General features: G+C 42.4%; 1 protein-coding gene across 4 annotated transcripts in view; it reads right to left on the reverse strand.

Moving 5' to 3' along the window:
• The window catches only part of itprid1 (ITPR interacting domain containing 1), a 39,725-nt gene extending 22,284 nt beyond the window's left edge, over nt 1–17,441 (reverse strand). For 2 of the 4 annotated variants that reach the window (XM_078162862.1, XM_078162861.1), the window contains exons 1-6: nt 17,235–17,441; nt 16,394–16,514; nt 14,484–14,535; nt 11,675–11,712; nt 9,978–10,031; nt 5,489–5,537 (exon numbers count right to left, since the gene is read on the reverse strand). In XM_078162862.1, the coding sequence (XP_078018988.1) occupies nt 5,489–5,537; nt 9,978–10,031; nt 11,675–11,712; nt 14,484–14,535; nt 16,394–16,505 (305 nt within the window). In that variant the 5' untranslated portion in view covers nt 16,506–16,514; nt 17,235–17,441. Of the gene's footprint in view, nt 1–5,488; nt 5,538–7,899; nt 8,022–8,229; nt 8,342–9,977; nt 10,032–11,674; nt 11,713–14,483; nt 14,536–16,393; nt 16,515–17,234 lie in introns of those variants that run through there. The other 2 variants (XM_078162863.1, XM_078162864.1) reach the window with 2 other exon arrangements.
• Between the last annotated feature and the right edge of the window lie 2,230 nt (nt 17,442–19,671).

Genomic DNA, 19,671 nt, shown 5'->3' on the forward strand with positions numbered 1-19,671 from the left:
AGGTCATATCTGTGCTCTGCCTTTTTTTAACCCTTTAAAAATGGACCTCCTGTGAATAGTTGTTGTTTTCATGATTCTGTTTAAAACTGAATTATGAAAAAAAAAAAAAAACCTCTAAAAGGCAGAGCATCCAGTCTGGCTGCACATCCATGATGAGAATCTCCCGTTCCAGCACATCCCAAAGGTGCTCTGTTGGACTGAGATCTGGTGACTGTGGAGGCCATTGGAGTACAGTGAACTCATTGTCATGTTTGAGATGATGTGAGCTTTGTGACATGGTGCGTTATCCTGCTGGAAGTAGCCATCAGAAGATGGGTACACTGTGGTCATAAAGGGATGGACACGCTCAGCAACAATACTCAGGTAGGCTGTGGTGTTTAAACCATGCTCAGTTGGTACTAAGAAAATCTCCCCCACACCATTACACCACCAGCAGCAGCCTGAAGCGTTGATACAAGGCAGGATGGATCCATGCTTCCATCTGAATGTGGTTTTTCCAATCTTCTATTGTCCAGTTTTGGTGAATTGTAGCCTCAGTTTCCTGTTGTTAGCTGACAGGAGTGGCACCTGGTGTGGTCTTCTGCTGCTGTAGCCCATCTGCTTCAAGGTTGGACAAGGTGTTGTTGCTTCAGAGATGCTCTTCTGCACACCTTGGTTGGAACCAGTGCTTATTTGACTTCCTGTTGCCTTTCTATCATCTTGAACCAGTCTGGCCATTCTCCTCTGACCTCTGGCATCAACAAGGCATTTTGGCTCACTGGATATTTGCTCTTTTTGGGACCATCCTCTGTAAACCCTAGAGATGGTTGTGCTGAAAATCCCAGTAAATACTCAGACCAGCCCGTCTGGCACCAACAACCATGCCACGTTCAAAGTCACTTCAATCACCTTTCTTCATCATTCTGATGCTCCGTTTGAACTTCAGCAGCTCATCTTCACCATGTCATGCTCCAAAAACAGCCTCAGAGCCCCTGTTAAACATGTTGAAAGACAAATATTTGTGTGATGGATGATGGTGTGCTGATCTGGGCCGACATGCCAGGGCCAACTTCTTGTCCCAGTCCACCCCTGCTTATTTCGAAACCCTTGACACATCCTGTGACGCTCTACTGTTCACAACCAGCTGTTTTGTCTTCTGTGTGTTTCTCTCCATGTGCAGGAACATAAGCATCAAATGTATGAACATGCTGTTGGTTGTTGAATTAAGACAGATCTTAAATACAGAACAGAACAGAAATGCAGCCTTGTGTTGAACAACAGCTGTGTACTTACATTGTGCGGCAGGTCTTTGTTGATCACAACTCAGTGTAACCTGCTGTCCTGGATCTTTTATACTCAACCCCTCTGCTCTTTGCTGATTCATATTTTCTGTACAGCAGTCAAGCATTGTAGTAACTTTCCTCTGATCCTTTCGCTTTCTATGCAAACTGTGCTGCGTGCTGTGCATGTGGGGAGGTGAGGCTTATTTGCCTGGTAAATATGACTTGTAGTTATGCGTCTGTGTGTTCAGGTCCAGAGGCTGCTGTCACAGCCTGAACCAGACACTGAGAGGGTGCCGTACGTAATCACAAAGATGAACTAAAACACCATGTCCTTATGAAGCTCATATCTATAACACATTACAGCAACAGCTATTTAAATTTCTTCTAATCACTCTGCCTATTTGCATCAGGTTATCAGGTCCTTTCAGCATAATGCTGGTAATGTTTTTATACAGCTCACTATCTGCTTCAACTGAATGTGATGTAATTAATATGTCATATCTTAATAATGTGTTTATACATAAACTATGTTTCAGCCTTCTCTCTCCCACAAACACACTCACACACATTCATTTCACTCATTCTATCAACCCTTTAATAAACCAGACGTCACGATGACGTCATGTCATCAGCTGGAGGTGCAGCTGCCTCTCCCCCACAGGGCTGTAGGCTCCATAGGAGTGTTAAAATGTGTTTGTCTTGTTGTGTTATTGGGAGCCAGAATAGAAGGAGTCATGGCTCAAAACCAGCCGCCACTGCCCGTCAACAAAAACAAAGACAACTATGGTTAAATGTGATAAGACCAAAGGACTGGACGGAGGCCATCATCAAAAATGCTCACATGTGCAGCGCACACTTCATATCAGGTTAGGGAAAAAGTATTTCCTGCTGTAGGGATGAATAAGGTTATGTGTATTAAGGGTTATCATGTCCACCTCATCAGAAACTGGGGAGGGATTAAGAGGAAGATTGGATTTCTCTGCAACGCTAACTTTTTAGCACATTAGCTAACGTTAGCTTCCATAGCAAAACAAACAAGTGTGGTCCTCCTTTGTAAGATTGGCTTCCTGTGACATCATCCATCCACTGAGTGAGAGCATACGGGTCGGCCAGTCTGGTCCCGTTGGTCAGTGTTTACTTATTCAAGTAACACTGGCGGTCCCGGAGAGTGAGTGACCTGACATGGTGCGTTGGTAAATTCAGTCTGACGCTCTACACTAAAATGAGAGCCCTGTTGGTACGCACCACTCACATCATCTTCCCCCATCGTCTAAAACAAGACAACACAACTTGTTAGCTAGCGCTAGCTAACGTCTGTGGAGAACTGTTTTGCCTCCAGCTAAGCCCCGCCCACGACGTCACACTGCTTACTAACAGTAAAAGGGTCGATCCCTGGACAGAAAAATAGCTTTGTGTTATTGTGTTCCTGTTCAGATCACGTACAAAAGCTTTATAACCAATAAATAACAGATGATTATTTTTCAGTATTAAGGGTAAACTCTTAGCAGAGACAGGACTAAAGGTTAGATGCAACCAAACTTGATGCACACGTCACCAACATAGCATGTAAAGATGGATCACAGCCAGTCAAACTCATTTTGCTCATAAGCAACGGGACAATGCACACAATAGCTGCTTATAAACCATCATCATCCTCACTGTGACCTCGTCACATGTCCACGTTTGGTCATGGACTTTCCACGTCCACATATGGCGTCCAAGGTACCCTGGGTGTGTTGGTTGTTGACGTTCAGGGACGCCGTGTCAACTTCAGCCTGTTACATGCATTGTCTGTTTTCAAAATACACTTCTGTTTTTACAGGAAATGTACAGTTTGATACAGTCTCTTTCAAAATAAAAGCACTGCGTATGTACAACACCGAATATGCGGCCAATATTGCTCATGAACACGCTTGTATTTTGGTCTTTGGGAGGAAGAATTCATTTACAACCCCCAAAAGAATATTTTCCTTGACAAGATCTAATTCTGTTCTTGATTTACTGATGATATTTATTTACGTTTTTCAGGTTGTGAGACTGAATTAAGATCCTTTCATGACTGCTTAAATTCAACTAATGAAAATATAAGACTAATGGTAATGGTGTAGGACGCACCAAAGACGCCTTAAAGATAGACTTTCAGAACATAAATACACCAATACGTAATCTTTCCTCCCTTTTGTACATGCATATTTTTTATATTTAGTTAATAATTTTTCATTTTAGCACAGGGATTTTTTAATTATCTTTTTTTAATTGAACACTTGTGGAGTCACTTCCAAAATGTCCTCTCAGAGGCCGTTTACACGTTGCTGGCTATTTTCATAAACGGACATTTCACCGTCTACGTTTTCAAAAAGATCTTCGTTTACACTTACCCATGTATATATACACAAGAGCATGCCAAACCTGTAGGTGGCAGTGTAACGAGAAGCTCAAGCCTTCCATGTATCCATTGTCACCATAGCAACATAGGTCGCACTTTTGACACAGACGCAAGTTCTGGCGCATACTGTGACGTCGGCTGCCTATAACTCCGTTTATCTCCGTTTATCTCAGTTTACATGCAAACGTGCAAATCTCCACTCTGGCCGGAGTTTTTAGAAAGACTCGTTTTCAGAGGAGAAATCTCCGTTTGCGGGTAAACGAAGGAAGATGTCTCCGTTTATCAAAATCACCGTGTACATGTAAACGGCCTCTCATTGTAATCCACTGCTGTCACCCACCTGCGCTCACTTATTAATCAAGATTGGGTGACACCCCCTTCCAAGCTTATAAAATGTTTGCTTGACTCTTGTCCACCCTTTTGCACCCTGACGAAGACCTTCGGGTTGAAACCTGTCGATGTTTTAATGTAAGCAGCCGTGTTTTGAAATAAAGGCTTTTTAACTTAATTCAAATGCATCTGTTCCTGCTGCACGCACCAGTGCCTCAAGTTCATTTTTTCTTCCCAAAACAGAAGTGTATTTTGAAAACAGACAATGCATGTCACAGGCCGAAGTTGACACGGCGTCCCAGAACCTCAACAACCAACACACCCAGGGTACCTTGGACGTCGTGTCTCGTGACGAGGTCGCAGTGAGAACGTGTTGGTTCTAATGTTCACCGAAATGAACTGAACAGCTTGGTGGAAACGAGGCTTTGGATGGTTCATTGTGTTAGAACATGAACTGAAGTTTGACCCTGCAGCTCTGTGTTTTAGGGTAAAGCATTAATCTGAGATTAGGCATTATGCAGATTTGTTGGTTCAATTTAATTCAGTTTTATTTATAAGCCTGCAAAAAGCTGTGTAATAAGTAAAAATGAACTCCATGTGGGCGGGCAGTGAGGGAGAACAAAAATCTATATTTAATTTTTCAGGATAAAACGCAGTAAAAAGCTGTGCAGTATATGTGTAATATTCTAAAATCTAAAACACTATTATCAAGCTGCAGTTCCTTTTATTTTGAAAGTCAGTGACACCAGTGTAACCTTTGACCCCGTGGTCACATTGGTCACCGACGTGGAGGACTCCAGCCATGAAACTTTGCAGCCCGAGGATGAGGTGGCAGCCTACATGGAGTTGGGATCCTTTGGAGGTTTGATGGTGGTGGAAGGAGCATGCTAACATGTTTCCTAACCTGGCAGTGATTGAATGTTTTCACCATCCAGTCAAAGAGACGTCCAATAACCAACCTGTTACCCGTCACGTCTAAGTCAAAGCTGCACCCGTGATCAAACATGTTGGTTCTGGTGCTGAGCTTAAGGGTAAGTGTGGGTGCAGGTTTTCAAAAATGGACCCATGCAGGACTCTGACTCAGGTCATACAGTAGATTGGTGCGAGGCCTCTGAGACGCTGCTGTCTTTGCAAAATAAACACATTCAAATGAATCTAACGTTGACCATAAACACATTAATATACAGCTGCAACTGTGCTGCAGCCTGATTACATCTGAAAATAAGTTTAAACTTTGATTAATACCAAGCTCAAAATGAAACGTTTTCAGATTTGGTTCCAGATCATCAACAGCTTCACCCTGATTTAAACTGACAAAAGCTTCACACCACTGAAGTCAGATCATTTTCACTTTTACTGGTATTAAAATATCCACAGTGAATATCTACCAGCTGTGTGCCAGTGAGTTCCAGCACTGTGCTGTGTGACAGAGCTCCCCCTCACTCTACACTGCTGGCTGTGTGCACATCTGTAAGAGATGAAAACAAGAAGAAGAAGAGAGGCGTCTTACCGCAGAAACTCCTGGACCGTCCTCACTCCCTGGTTACCATATAAAGACGCTGCAGGAGAGAAAAGTCATGTTATCTTCTAGACGAGGAGGCAAACAGGCCATGTGGGGTCATACATGACACAAGCAGAGAGCTAAACATCAGGAGAGGAGGAAGGCAGAACACAGGGAGACGTCTCCTTGATGTTCTCCTGGTTAAAAGTCAGCACATCCTGTCCAGGTCTGGTGTTAAGGCTGCTTGAGCTATATTAGGAAAGTGTTTCTCTCTGTCTCTGTCTCTGACTCTCCCTCCCTCTCCTCTTTATTCCTCCAGTGAGTGTTTGGGTTTTGGCAGTCACCTCTGCCTCCCTCTCCCAGACTGGGACTCCATTTGATGCTGGCATGGTGTCAAGAAAAAAGTCGTCTTTCTCCCTCTGTAGTGCCATATCTTATGTTTTTAAAACGCACACAGTAGTTTTGTCAAAACCTCCAACAACCAGTGAAGCTACAGGCATTTCTGCACAGACTCCTCAGGTGGTGACTGGTGTCTGCTGTCATCTGAGCTCTGATCTGCACAGTTTGCTTTTCTATAAGGACCATATGGAAAGCTAGGGTTGCAGTGAAGGACACACGGAGAGGCTCTTGTCAAACTGAAGATAGTGAGAGCGTCTGCGTAAACTGACCTCTAACAGGCTGACTTTAATGTGGCAGTGCAAATGGCTTTGATGAAACTGGGAACTACTCCTTCACTTTGAGGTTGAAAGCAGCTCAGATGATGTCATTTTTACTTAACTCATCAGGTCACGCCACCACTGTCCAGAGCCAGCCTCAAAAGCATCATCAAGACATGCAAAAAAGACACGGGCATAAATTTAACACTCAGTCGAGGTGACAGAGAGGCGACAGGAAACGCCCACGCCTACGTCATTAGTGTTCACACAGCCGCCCATCCCAGCTTCAGCAATCCTGTCAAATCATCAGAGGTGGGAGTGAAGCAAGGTTTATGCTTCTGTGTGCCTACGACCGACGCAGAGGGCTTTGCGGAGGCGTCGCATTCCTCTGCGACCGACACAGAGATGCAACGTGCACCTGCAACAAATTGTAACCATGCGTCAAGGCAACGCAGACACAACGCGGACTGCAAGAGCTATGATTGGTCCTTCAAACTACATCATTTCACAAGGTTTCACTTCCTGCTGCAGTACCACAACACCGCCATTTTCAGAAGTCTCCATTGTGATCAGTTGTGTTTTGAGTTTTGATTAAAAGATGGATCAAGTTGAAGAGCTTAGTTTGTTGTTCAGTGTCGATCATTTCAAGCTCCAGCAACAGTCTTTCTCTCTCGGTCGCCATCTTCACTGTGACTAGAGCAAAGCTGGAAGATAAACATAGACCAACAGGTAGTGATGGCCAAATGAAGCCTCATGAAGATTGTTTTTATTTTCTGAGCCAACTAGATGGCGCTTTTTGTTCAACAAAAGGTTGAAAGCACACTGAATTGCCATTCTTTGAGCCTCTCTCTTGAAACCATGAGCGCCATCTAGTGGGCTCAGAAAATTAAGAAAATGCTTCACAAGGCTTCATTTGGCCATCACTACCAACAGGAGGCAGAACTATGATAGGCACACAGCAACTGTGGAGCAGCTGTGTGCACGTTGCGTCGAGTGTACGCAGAAGCATAAAGAAACTTTAAGTCACACGTGCAAGTCATAAGCACGTATCAAGTCATAACCTTCAAGTCTCAAGTCACTGGAAAATCCCTGCTGAGTCGAGCAAGTTGTTTTTTTTTTTTGGCTGCTTTTGCTTTTTATTATTTAATAATTTATTAATAAAGAAAATAATCAGCAGATTAACGCATAATGAAAATAATCATTAGTTTAAAATGAGCTTCACCTCAACTTTTACATGAATGAGTCAGAATCACGTGATGAGATCAGACACAGTCGCAGGGCACATTTTTACAGGACTTTTGCTGTAAGTACAAAACAGAGTTTTTTACAGGCTGGTTTTAATTACTTTTACTAGAGTAGAGGGTTGAAATACTTCCTGTGCTGCTCCGAGCCCTCTGGTCAGGGTGACAGTCTCTGCTCAGGTAACACACCTGCTGCTGTCAGAGAGCAGCTGAGATAATAGCACAGTCACTGAGGACACTATCTCATGACGCACAGATACACACACTGACATATAGTGACCTTATGTTGGGACAGCAGGCAGGAAGTCGTTATACTGTAAAGCCTTGTGCAGATAAGAGCAGAGCCTGAGCACAGAAAGCTGACATGAAAGTGCATGTGTCGACTCCTACAGTGGAGACTGTGTGTGCGTAACAGCCCGGAGTCGACTGTGTGACGCTGGCTGTAAAACATGTTCAACACTGAATGAGTTATTGAAAATTTAACTGACACGTATGACACAGATAGAACTGAATTAAAGCTCACGGTGATGCTGCTCTTCATACTGCCATTCCTCAGAGGAGAGCTGAGAGCAGGAGGACAGAGCCGTGTGGACACGAATATCAGCCGGCGGGTCCTCCCCCGCTGCCACATGTGTGCCATCATATCTTAAAAACAAAACTTCTCAATATCTAAAAAACTACAAATACTAAATAAAGTATGAAATAAAAAAGTCAAGTCATCTGTTCTGAAGTCAAAGTCGAGTCTTTCTTCAGTGTCAGTCAAGCAAGTCTAAAGTCCTCACATTTGCGACTCAAGTCAAGTCATGTGACTCGAGTCCCCCTCCTCTGCCATCCAGTACAACAAACCAGATACCTGACACTTTCCATACATGCTGATCTACTTCCTGTACGGTGCAGAATACCAAAAAGCTTCAGGGCTCGCCGGATTCGTTCTTGTACCAGCGTCAGACGGTGCAGGTCAGCCTGCTGTCTGCAGACTGCACTTTGGTTAATAGACAACTTTTATTGCCTGTGAGTGTTAATAATTGTTTTGCATATTGATTTAAATACGTTTAATGTCCCCAGGTCATGTATCTGTCTGCTCTGTGACATAACATGTGAGTTGATGTGGTTGTTGATAATTTGCAATAAAATAATTTACATGAAGCGTTACTGCAATTATGAAGTGAGTAAAACAGTATTGATATCATCTGTTATCAGCTTCATATTTTTAGAGGAGGTCACAGCTCTGGCTGTATTTGGACTCACTCCAACCTGTTTCTCTGACTGTGAGAGTGAGTGCTCCTTTTCGCAAGAGGATCTTTGTGTATTACCTACAGGTGTGGAATGCTGATTGGATGGCAGTGTGGGCTTGGTCTGGGAGTGTCGACCCCTTTGTTGCCCTTACACTTTAGAGTATAGACAGCTTCAAAACCATCATGCACTCCAACTGATGAATGCTGCAGATGAGGCTGACCTGATGTAAAACAAACAAGATAAAATTGCTATAAACAGTACTTTAGCAGAGTGTTTACTCACTATGTATGTGACCGGCAGCCATCTTGAATTCGTAAGTCGGGATTGATGCGGTTGCTCCGAGTTTCCGAGTTGGAAATCCGATCTCAGGGTGCGTTCGAGTTTAAACTTCCAACTGGGAACTGGGAATTTCTGACCTCCAAGTACAAAACAAACGCACCATAAACCCCCGGCCTCCCAACAGGCCGGTTGACAGTCACTGACAGCAGCGGCATTCCTGTCGTCGACCTCCAAACCTCCTGTATTGTATTTTTGTTAAATGTGGGGATTCATTTTTCGGTACTGACTGATTGTGCCTCCTGTGGGCCACCATAGTGAGTGTTAGTGTCAGTGTGTGTAAAACATGGTGAGCATTTAATAGACTGTTTGTTGCACTAGTTTACATTTATTATGTTTAACTTAGTTTTGAAGCTGTTGGCGTGGGCTGCCATTTTATTTTGTTTACTTTCCTCATGTTTTCAGATGCGTCGCGGGGAGCCTCATTCACTGAATATCTTTTTGTTTGTTTCTCACATAGGTGGAATTAGCATGTTCCGGGTTTAGACAGTTGTTTTGGCCTCGCTCCACCCTGAGTTATTTTTGCTTCACATTATTGTTATAAGTTAATTTTCTTACAATAATAAATATTTTAACTCTGAACTGTAACTCTTGCTGTGAGCTGACTGGTTTGGGGACCAGGAAGGGAACAGCCTTACACACTTTTATGTTGTGCTCCTACTCCCCCACACGGGGGTGTACCAGAGGATAATAAAGGATATTGCTTCTCATATCACAGTAGTGTGCCCTCTTTGCTCCTTGAAACCTCAACACCCAGTTCTGTACAACTTGAAATACATTCAGAGGTATGGACCTGGGTGTGCTGAGGCAACATAACAATTGAACTCCCCCACACCACTCTGCACCCTCCTCAGTATAAATACACAAAAGATTCTGGCAAGTCATTCTGTCTCTGCTGGTGTTGGAAGATACACACTAAAGATAAATCACAGGCTTGCTTTCCTAAACTGCAGAGTTTGCCAGAGCGCGCCTGTAAAGGTTCCCTGCTGAGAATGGCACCCTACAAGTCCAGGAGAGAAGGCTGTTTACCGTCTACGCCCAGGGCCAGGTCATCGTCACCGCTGGGGTCCCTCCTCTGAGGCTCTGCAGGGGACACAGGACACAGCTACATGAGAGACAGATAATAGTGTTGTGTTGTTCAGCAGCGGGAGAGATGAGGAGAGTAATCCTCCTCAAGACTGTATACGTCTCCTGTCTCCTGTTATTATTTACATTATTAATTTTTGCAATTACACATTTTAATCCAACTTTTGGTGCTAGAAAAATAAAATCAGTTGCTTTTCGCTCCACTAGATGGTGCTGATGTTTGTTCCCTGGTGAGGTCAGCAGAGGTCTCAGTCAGCGGCATCTGGCAGGAAGTTCATCAAAACAAAGATGGAGGCTAACGTAAAACCAGCTCCACCTAAAAACCAACCAACACTGGACACACTCAGCTTGACACAACTCCAAACTAGAGCGGGACATTATCTGACAGAGGACAGGAGACTGCTGTCTGTCGATGTTATGCTGAAATAGTGTGTTCATTCATTTTGGTTCCACCCACTGTACCCAAATCGTCCAGTAGAGGGCGGAGCCTGTTTGACATAGAATGAAGGTCATGATAACCCTAGTTCTATTAGCACGCACATTTTCAGGTAGACACGTCCTGATTGGTCTGCTACATTTATGCAAACATCAGTGGGCATATGCATGCTTATGATTGGAGGAGAGTATTACCCATAGAGTCCAGTAAAGGGCTCTGCCTGTGCCAATAGAACTAGGGTTACAATGTTGTAACCTTCGATTCAGGGCCTACCCAGTGTGCTGAAGGGTTTGCTTTCACTTGATTGATAGCTGAGCGGCAGAGTGGCCAGCCTCCCACGCTCCCTGCTCAAGTTTTTTCATGGTTAAACCTTTACGACCTTGACATTACTGCCGAGGTAGCAGCCAGCAGCACAGTGGACGGAGATCGTCTCGGCCTGAGCGACAAGGGGGGGGGGGGGGGGGGGGGGGGGGATGGGGGGGCAGAGGCACAAGGAGCAATTTGCCGTTCCCATGGTTTTCTCAACCACCATTTGCATGCTGTTTGAATGGGCTGGCCTCAGGGCAGGGTGGGGGGAGGTGTGTAGGTTAGATAATCGTACACACTGCTCAACAACAACGTGTGTAAATTCCCCAAAGAGTGATGTCACACCTCCAGATTCATTTTCAGTGTCATTAATTCAGACGGAAGATTTTAAATTCAGCTCTATGGGAAGGAAATGTGAACGTGACAAACACAAACAACAACAACTGAAGCAACTGATGTGAAGAAATAACCAACCTCATTTGGGGAAGAGCATCAGACATAAAAACATTCATTTCTTCCACTGAAGCTGCAGAAACATGTTAACCTGGCTGTTATGTAACTGTGTACTTCACTGCAGCTACTGTGCACACTGCGTGTCAGCTACTGTGCGTCTGCCTTTTCTCTCACTCACTGATGACTTCTGTGACAAAACACATGCAGCCTTAAAGTTCATTTTCCGCTCCACAGATTCAGCAGCCAGTCGCAACTTCACTGGAACCGTTCACCTCACTTCACTCCCATCACTAAAGAGCTCAGTAAGAAGCACACAAACGCTGTACTCACCATCGTGCACCACTGAATCACACAAGCAAGACGACAATATAAAGCTGACACAGAGGAGAGGCGACACACACCTCTCGACAGGAAAATAAGAAAGAGGGATTTCCATTGGTCGTACCTGCAGCTTCCCTCAGTGGCTCATGCTTTGCATCTTCCCTGCAAACACAGGTCACATTTTATTAGAAGGAGGGACAGAGTACAAGAAAGCACACACACACACACACACACGCAATGTGGGCAATATATTGTGAAAATATCATGTATTAGGGTTGGCTGGGCCACCTTAAAGGTCAGTCCACCTTTAGAGGGCCTGATTAGCTTTGAATGGGCTCCTGAGGCCTGCACTACGAAGCCAGATATCTTTTCGTTATCTGGTCTGACTAACTCATCACATCAGCCATCTGATAACTGGTGCCACAAAGCTGGTTGTCAACCAGTTCACTCAACTCTGGCTTTTCCTCTCCAGCCACAAGAACGTTGATGTGAAAGAGGCAGGGCTGTTAATTACAAGCGACATCATCAGAGCCATGAATGAAGGAGGCTGCTTCATGTGATATGAAATGATAACGAAACTGCCTGAGACAGTAAAATGTCAGTGGTGTGGGATGTAAGCTGTACTCTGAAATCTTATAACGGAACTGTATAAATATTGGAAATGCTGTCAAAACTGTCTCCGTCAGCAGAGTCTTAAATTACGTACAGGTATCACTGAGCTGTATGTGACATTAGCACAGAGTGTTTTTTGCTGTTTAGTTGGATGATGGTGAGTAAGTCACATAAAACACTTTAAGGTAACGTCAGACTGTTTCTGCTGCTGCAGTAAAGTTTGGAAAAGTAGTTAATGACTGATGACGTCTGTCTGACTGAAATGTTGCATTTCATTTACTAATAAAATAAAATATTTTTTCCTAGTTCTCACAACACAGGTGTCTCGTGTTATTCTGAGCTGCAGTGATGAATCAGAGTGTCAAATATCAACACGTCACTGCGACTACAATAAACTTTGCATCAGTTAAAATCATGTGTTTAGTGTGTTAACGATCTAAAACCAGTAGAAACAGAGCCTTCAACAATGAAATGATTCTACTGACCTTTAACAACATACTGTACAGGCTCCTCTTTTTTACCTACGACTCCTTTTGTCCGTAGATATTTTTGTCTTCAGTGATCTGATTGGTCAGAGGTCGGGCTGTTGACGGGCTGTGATCAGGTCAGCTTTCAGCATCAGTCACCACGGTGATTTATCCAGGGAAAAAGAGAACCAGCTCCGTAGTACTGAAAACTAGTGATGGCCAAATGAAGCCTCATGAAGCACTGTCTTTATTTTCTGAGCCCACTAGATGGCGCTCATGGTTTAAAGAGAGAGGCTCAAAGAATGGCAATTCAGTGTGCTTTCAACCTTTTGTTGAACAAAAAGTGCCATCTAGTGGGCTCAGAAAATAAAGACAATGCTTCACAAGGCTTCATTTGGCCATCACTACTGACAACCCAGAGTTAACCCTGAAGTTACCTCGCTAACTCCACATCCTGCTTCGTACTACAGGCTTCAGGTGTAGCTCATTCATGCTGCAAAGACACTGCAGATCATTGCTGTGGTGAGTAATACTGGAGCGTTTCTTTGATTGTATGGTTTGGTGTCCTGCATGTGGCTTGTGAAATGTATCGCTCTTTCAGTGTTGGAGGGCAACACGATTTTCCCTCGAAGGTCAGCACACTCCCTGGGTTTGAAGTCTGTCTGACAGAGGTGAATTATTGCCTTAAGTGAGAACCGATTTAACCCTTTTAACCTCATGACCGTCTCTGTTAACACTCCAGAAACTCTCCTTTAATTTAAATCAAGGGGTTTTTGGGTAATTGAGTTTTTCTCTTGTTTTCTTGCAGTGCTACTGCAGTTTTGCCGAGAGGTCATTTTAATGTGTTTAACTTTTGTGAAAGGTTTTATTAGCAGTAGCGGACACAATGCTTCCTCCGACCTACCCGTTTCTCTTTTGTCTTTGTTTGTAGGCTGAATCCTGCATGAGGATTTTTTTGCATTGGCCTGTATGGGTCTTCCCCAAAATTTCCCCCTGGCTTGATAGACAGTCTACCCCCCTGGTCACAATCCTATGATGCAATATCCTATATAAATGTATGGCATGTGGTCTGGAGTGTGCAGCACAAATATTTATACGTGGCCGTTCAAATACAGGTCATAACAAAGTGTTGAAGTTGAAGATAAATTCACTGTGAGGAGTATCACAGGAAGAAACAGAGCTAGAAGCCTTATCTAAAGTATTTTGTAAATCCATTCAAACATTCAACTATTTCCTGTCATCACTATTATTTTGTACTGTGGTGCTCGACACAATGACACTGTTCATTTACAGCTATTTTAGATTTTGTCTTAATCTCCAGATGAAAATGTTTATTAGTTTTAGTCACATTTTAGTCATTTTATCCTTCATGGTTTTATTCAGCAAAAATTCAAAATGTTTTAGTCAACTTTTAGTCATAATGTTTTCTATCTGTTTTTTCTCTTTAAACTATTCCAGTGAGGACAGCTTTTTTCGTCACTGTCTGACGCCGGAAGTCAATAACTGAGCGCCGGGTATCTTGGTTTCCATCAGTGCCAATCGAAGCCTGAGCCAATAAAAACCTGTAACTACTGCAGAGTCATTTGACCCGGGTGCGACTGCCGATTGTGAACTCTCCCATTATACTAAAAGCCAGATGTTACAGTAGCAAGTGTTAGCGGGTTTTTTCTGTACAGAGGAAAGGGGGCTTCTGAATTTTTAAATCTCAAAAGAACACATTTCTCCAATGTGTCACATGTCACCTTCTCAGAAACAAAAGGTAAAAGGCAGTGACTGAAACCTGCCAGCCAAAAATACTTGGTGGAAAAGAGAGGCTGGTGGAACAGACGACAGCTCTGCCATCTCACTACTCACTCTGTGACCGCGGTGGTGAGCCATTTCCTGACGCTGTCCTGGCTCGAGTTTCCTGTGGTTGACATGATGCAACAAATTATAATGAGACCGTTGACAAATAACAACTGACAGCAAACACATGATGTAACAGAAGCAGGAAGCCTCCACTGAGCGCTGACCGCTGAACAGCAGCAACATCTCATCTGACAGTCTTCCTCCTTGTGCTGCACAGATAACCTCAGTTCAGCCAAAGAAAACTTTGTTTTCATTTGCAGTATTATATTTGGGCCTCTCTACCTTCACTAGGGCCTACACAGAGAGTCTAAGGTGGAGAGAGTACACATCTCTGCCCTTCCATGTGCTGACACAGAAAGTCTAAGGCAGGGAGAGCAGCAGCAAAGACCCCCGGGAACAGAACAGAGCAGCATCAGTGACAAACAGAAATGACATTGATAAGTCAGACACAGCATGAAAAGGAGGAGCTGGGGTGGAGGCAGGTTGCAAAGCAGCTTGCAGAGGAAGCAGCAACAGTAGGCAGGTCAGAGCAGTTTAAATAGGGCGCCCTGAATGGGATTAGCCAATTGGTTGCACAGAAAGGAATCATGTGATCTATCAGCTCACCTCCCAGCTGATGTAGCTGGGAGGTGAGCTGAGCTTTACATTGTATCCTGTTTTGTTTTATCAGTGAACCTTGTGAGTTGTAATGGAGCCAAATTTTGTAACGCTACCTTTGTTAAATGTTGCTGTGGGCTGTATATGAGAAGATCACTAGCCACTATGCTAATGTTTACTATGTAAAATGCCATAGGCTTGTGCAAATAACATTAGCATGTTGTATTTGTGGGGAAAATGTGTCCAGATAAAGACAAGTGTTTGTCTGTGAATGCTGCGAGTTATAGTGAAGCTGATTTGTGTACTTGTGTTTGAAATGGTCTCTATTAAGCCATGTTTAATGTGTGTTTAATGTGTGTTTTGAATCAACTAAACTTTACAGCACTTCATAGAAGCCTCTGCCGCCAACTAGTGTTTCGAAGGTGTAACTGCAGAGTGACACAAACACACCACCACACAAGTAGAAATGCTCACTTAGTGATGGCCAAATGAAGCCTCATGAAGCATTTTCTTTATTTTCTGAGCCCACTAGATGGCACTTTTTGTTCAACAAAAGGTTGAAAGCACACTGAATTGCCATTCTTTGAGCCTCTCTCCTTAAACCATGAGCGCCATCTAGTGGGCTCAGAAAATAAAGAAAATACTTCATGAGGCTTCATTTGGCCATCACTAAGAGCCATGTGCGTAGGTTATGGCGTAGGGTCTGCGCACAAGTATAAATCCCGCTGAAGTTTGAGGGCATTTTAGCTGCCAGGATTTTATTTCAGTGATGCAGCTGGAGAGGGCAGAGTGAGCGGCAAGAGTGATGGCTTTGGTGGACACGTGGAGCTGAACGTTGTGAGTGAAGCAGCAAACCTGATGTCCACGGCGGCAGATTATTTGACCAAGGGGGAGAGATTGTACAGAATGAAAGGGAGGGGGCCAAGACCTGAACCTTGGGGAACACCATGGGAGAGCGGAGCAGTGGGGGACTTGCAGTTGTGTGGTAATCCATTTTGGTTATTTACAAATATTTAAGACAAAATCTTTTCTACATGGACAGATAGGATATAAAATTATGTAGCTGCAGTCTGTTACTTCAACACATTCTCACTCCAACCTCGTCATATGTTGACGGTTGGTCATGGACTTTCCACGTCGAGATATGATGTGCAAAATTTAAAACCACAATAATGATTAGTGTAACTCTTTTTTCATGTTAATGTTACATTATTGCAAGATGATTAAAAGTAAATGAGCTTAAACTAAATCTCTGGTATCCTTTTTTAATTTCAGTATGTATCATGTCCTGACAGAGTGCATCTTCATAGTCTCCATACCGTGAGCCTTTTGGTCCTGAGCCATGATGAAGTCAGGTATGTCTGTGGGGCTCCAGTGGACCCTGGATGCAAGCAGATTGGTCCTCCTGGCCCGAGCTCCTTCAGATGCCATGGAAGGAACCTGGAGAGGTGGGAACCACAGACGGGATCAACATCTTATAAAATGATAAGCAACAGATGCACAAACTAGATTTACTGCCTCACGGTCGTACCCTTCTGCACGCCAGGCCAGTGTCTCTGACAGTCTCCATCCACGTCAGTGAAAACATGACAGGATTTTGCTCAAAGAGGGAAATCAGCTGTTGATTTATATATATATATATATATAGATCCCAGGGGACATTTGTTTAAATGTGTAATTAGTGGTAGATTTGATTTAGTTGAACTCTTAATATTGTGACAGGATCTGAATCTGACTCTGAGTTACTGTTGTTGTTCACAAACTGAAGACATGAAACATCATTTTAGTTTTTACTGAAGATTTGAAGCAAACTGTGAAACTATCACTGATTTTGTTGCAACTCTACGTTCTTAAATTAAAAATAAATTATTATTTTACTAATTTGTCAAGAATATCGTTATTTCAAAAATATCTAGATATTATTTTAGGACTTTTTTTTTCAGACTTCACCTCTCACCTACGACCACCAAAATCTAATCAGTTTATTCTCGAGTCCCAGTGAAAGTTTGTGCCAAATTTAAAGACTCCCTCGAGGCATTCTTGAAGTAACGTGTGCACAAGGATGGGACAGACAACCTGAAAACATACTGCCTCCATCCACGGCACTGAGACATAAAGACCCCCAGAAAAGCAGAGACCACCTGTGCACACAGCACTTACCTGTGTAATTGGACTGATCCAGATAATTCCTGGTTTTACATTGTCCTCATCAGCAGCAGCTGATCCCAGTAGTGAGGAGCCTGATGCAGCACAATGAGCTGATATTCGTCTCGAGCCGGAGCTGACAGGCAGAGCGGTGCAGGCAGCATGTTCTCATTCAGCTCCTGACCCGCTCAGTAAACATGCCAGAGCACGGGAGGGACATGCAAATGACTTGGTTAGACTTCTCAGCCCTACAAGGAAACATTGGCTGGCTGACTGGTTAATGCCTTCATCGCTTCCTGCGCCTCTTTTATCAGTTTGTGCCTGCCAGGGTACATCAGGTCAGGAAAAGTTTATGCTCCTGGAACAGTACCTTTAAATGTAATATTCAAACATTCCTTTATAAGCAGGAGAGAATGAGTTACTGTTAGTCCGTTCACAGGTCATCTGATAGCTTCTTGTTGTGTGCTTCATTTCAAATGTTATAAATAGAAGATTTAAAGGAATCAATGTTGTCTTTGTCAATATTTCGCACTATTCTTTATTTCCATAGCACTGTCTTTTACAGCTCATCCTCACTGTGACCTCGTCACATGTCCACGTTTGGTCATGGACTTTCCATGTCCACATATGACGTCCAAGGTACCCTGGGTGTGTTGGTTGTTGACGTTCTGGGACGCCGTGTCAACTTCAGCCTGTTACATGCATTGTCTGTTTTCAAAATACACTTCTGTTTTCACAGGAAATGTACAGTTTGCATACAGTCTCTTTCAAAATAAAAGCACTACGTCAGTACAACACCATGAACTGACATTTTTTTTCCTTCAACAACACATAGATGTGGTTGGGTTTAGGAATAAAGAACAGGGTTTGGCCTTTACATCTTACAGGAAGCCAACACTGGCCACTGGGGGGCAGTGTCTCCATACTGGGTGAGGTGCTTGAGGTCCAAATATGCTATCATCAAAGTCTTCTTGATACATCAGTAAAGAATTTACACTTGAATAAATCATTCATCAAGATCTGAAGTGTGATTTCAGTGTTCCCTTTATTTTTTGAGCACTATATAAATATATATATATACATATATATATATATGTATATATATATATATATATATATATACATATGTATCATATATAGATATATATAGATATATATATATACATACATAGATAGAGACAGAGAGAGAGAGACAGAGAGATTATGGCATGCCGTTCAGGAAATTATTATGTATATATAATATGAAGTTTGAATAAAAAGTCTGAATATATGGAATGAACCTTGAATATTTAAGGTAGTTCTAATCACGCTGATGTATGTTTGGTTTTAATTCGTTATTTGATGCTATAAACACAGTCTGACCACCCAGGCTTTTATTTTGGTACTTCTGCTGACAGGCAGTATTTGTATATTTGCTTTATATTAAGTTTCACCAAGCAGATTTAGGTTTAACATTTAACATTTAGGTTTAACATTTAATATTTAGATATAGATTTAACATTTAGGTTTAACATTTAGATTCAACATTTAGATTTAACATTTAATATTTAGGTTTAGATTTAACATTTAGGTTTAACATTTAATATGTAGACTTAGACTTAGACATTATATTTAACATATTTCAAATATTGCTGTAAATGTGGTAAAAAGTGACTTTAAAAAATTCACACCACTTTTTTTAGACGTTGTTTGAAGCAAAATATGGCAAAATGTGTGTGGTGCGTCGGTAGCGTAGTGGATAGTGCCGGCGCACTAAATATACTGCTAAATATACTGCGCACTGAATATATGGAATGAACCTTGAATATTTAAGGTAGTTCTAATCACGCTGATGTATGTTCAAGTGTTCATTTTCTCCGATTAGTTTGGTTTTAATTCGTTATTTGATGCTATAAACACAGTCTGACCACCCAGGCTTTTATTTTGGTACTTCTGCTGACAGGCAGTATTTGTATATTAGCTTTATATTAAGTTTCACCAAGCACATTTAGGTTTAACATTTAACATTTAGATTTAAAATTTAGGTTTAACATTTAATATTTAGATTTAGATTTAACATTTAGGTTTAACATTTAGATATAACATTTAATATTTAGGTTAAGATTCAACATTTAGATTCAACATTTAGATTTAGATTTAATATTTAGATTTAACATTTAATATTTAGGTTTAGATTTAACATTTAGGTTTAACATTTAATATGTAGACTTAGACATTATATTTAACATATTTCAAATATTGCTGTAAATGTGGTAAAAAGTGACTTTAAAAAATTCACACCACTTTTTTTAGACGTTGTTTGAAACGTGCGTCGGTAGCGTAGTGGTGCGGGTTCGAATCCGGCTCGTGGCCCTTTGCTGCATGTCAGTCCCCACACTGTCTCTGTCTCCCCATTTCACTCTCTGTCCTGTCAATAAAGGCAAAAACCCAATAAAAATAATCTTAAAAAAAA

This window comes from Epinephelus lanceolatus, chromosome 20 (genome assembly GCF_041903045.1).
Source record: "Epinephelus lanceolatus isolate andai-2023 chromosome 20, ASM4190304v1, whole genome shotgun sequence".
Lineage (NCBI taxonomy): Eukaryota > Metazoa > Chordata > Actinopteri > Perciformes > Serranidae > Epinephelus > Epinephelus lanceolatus.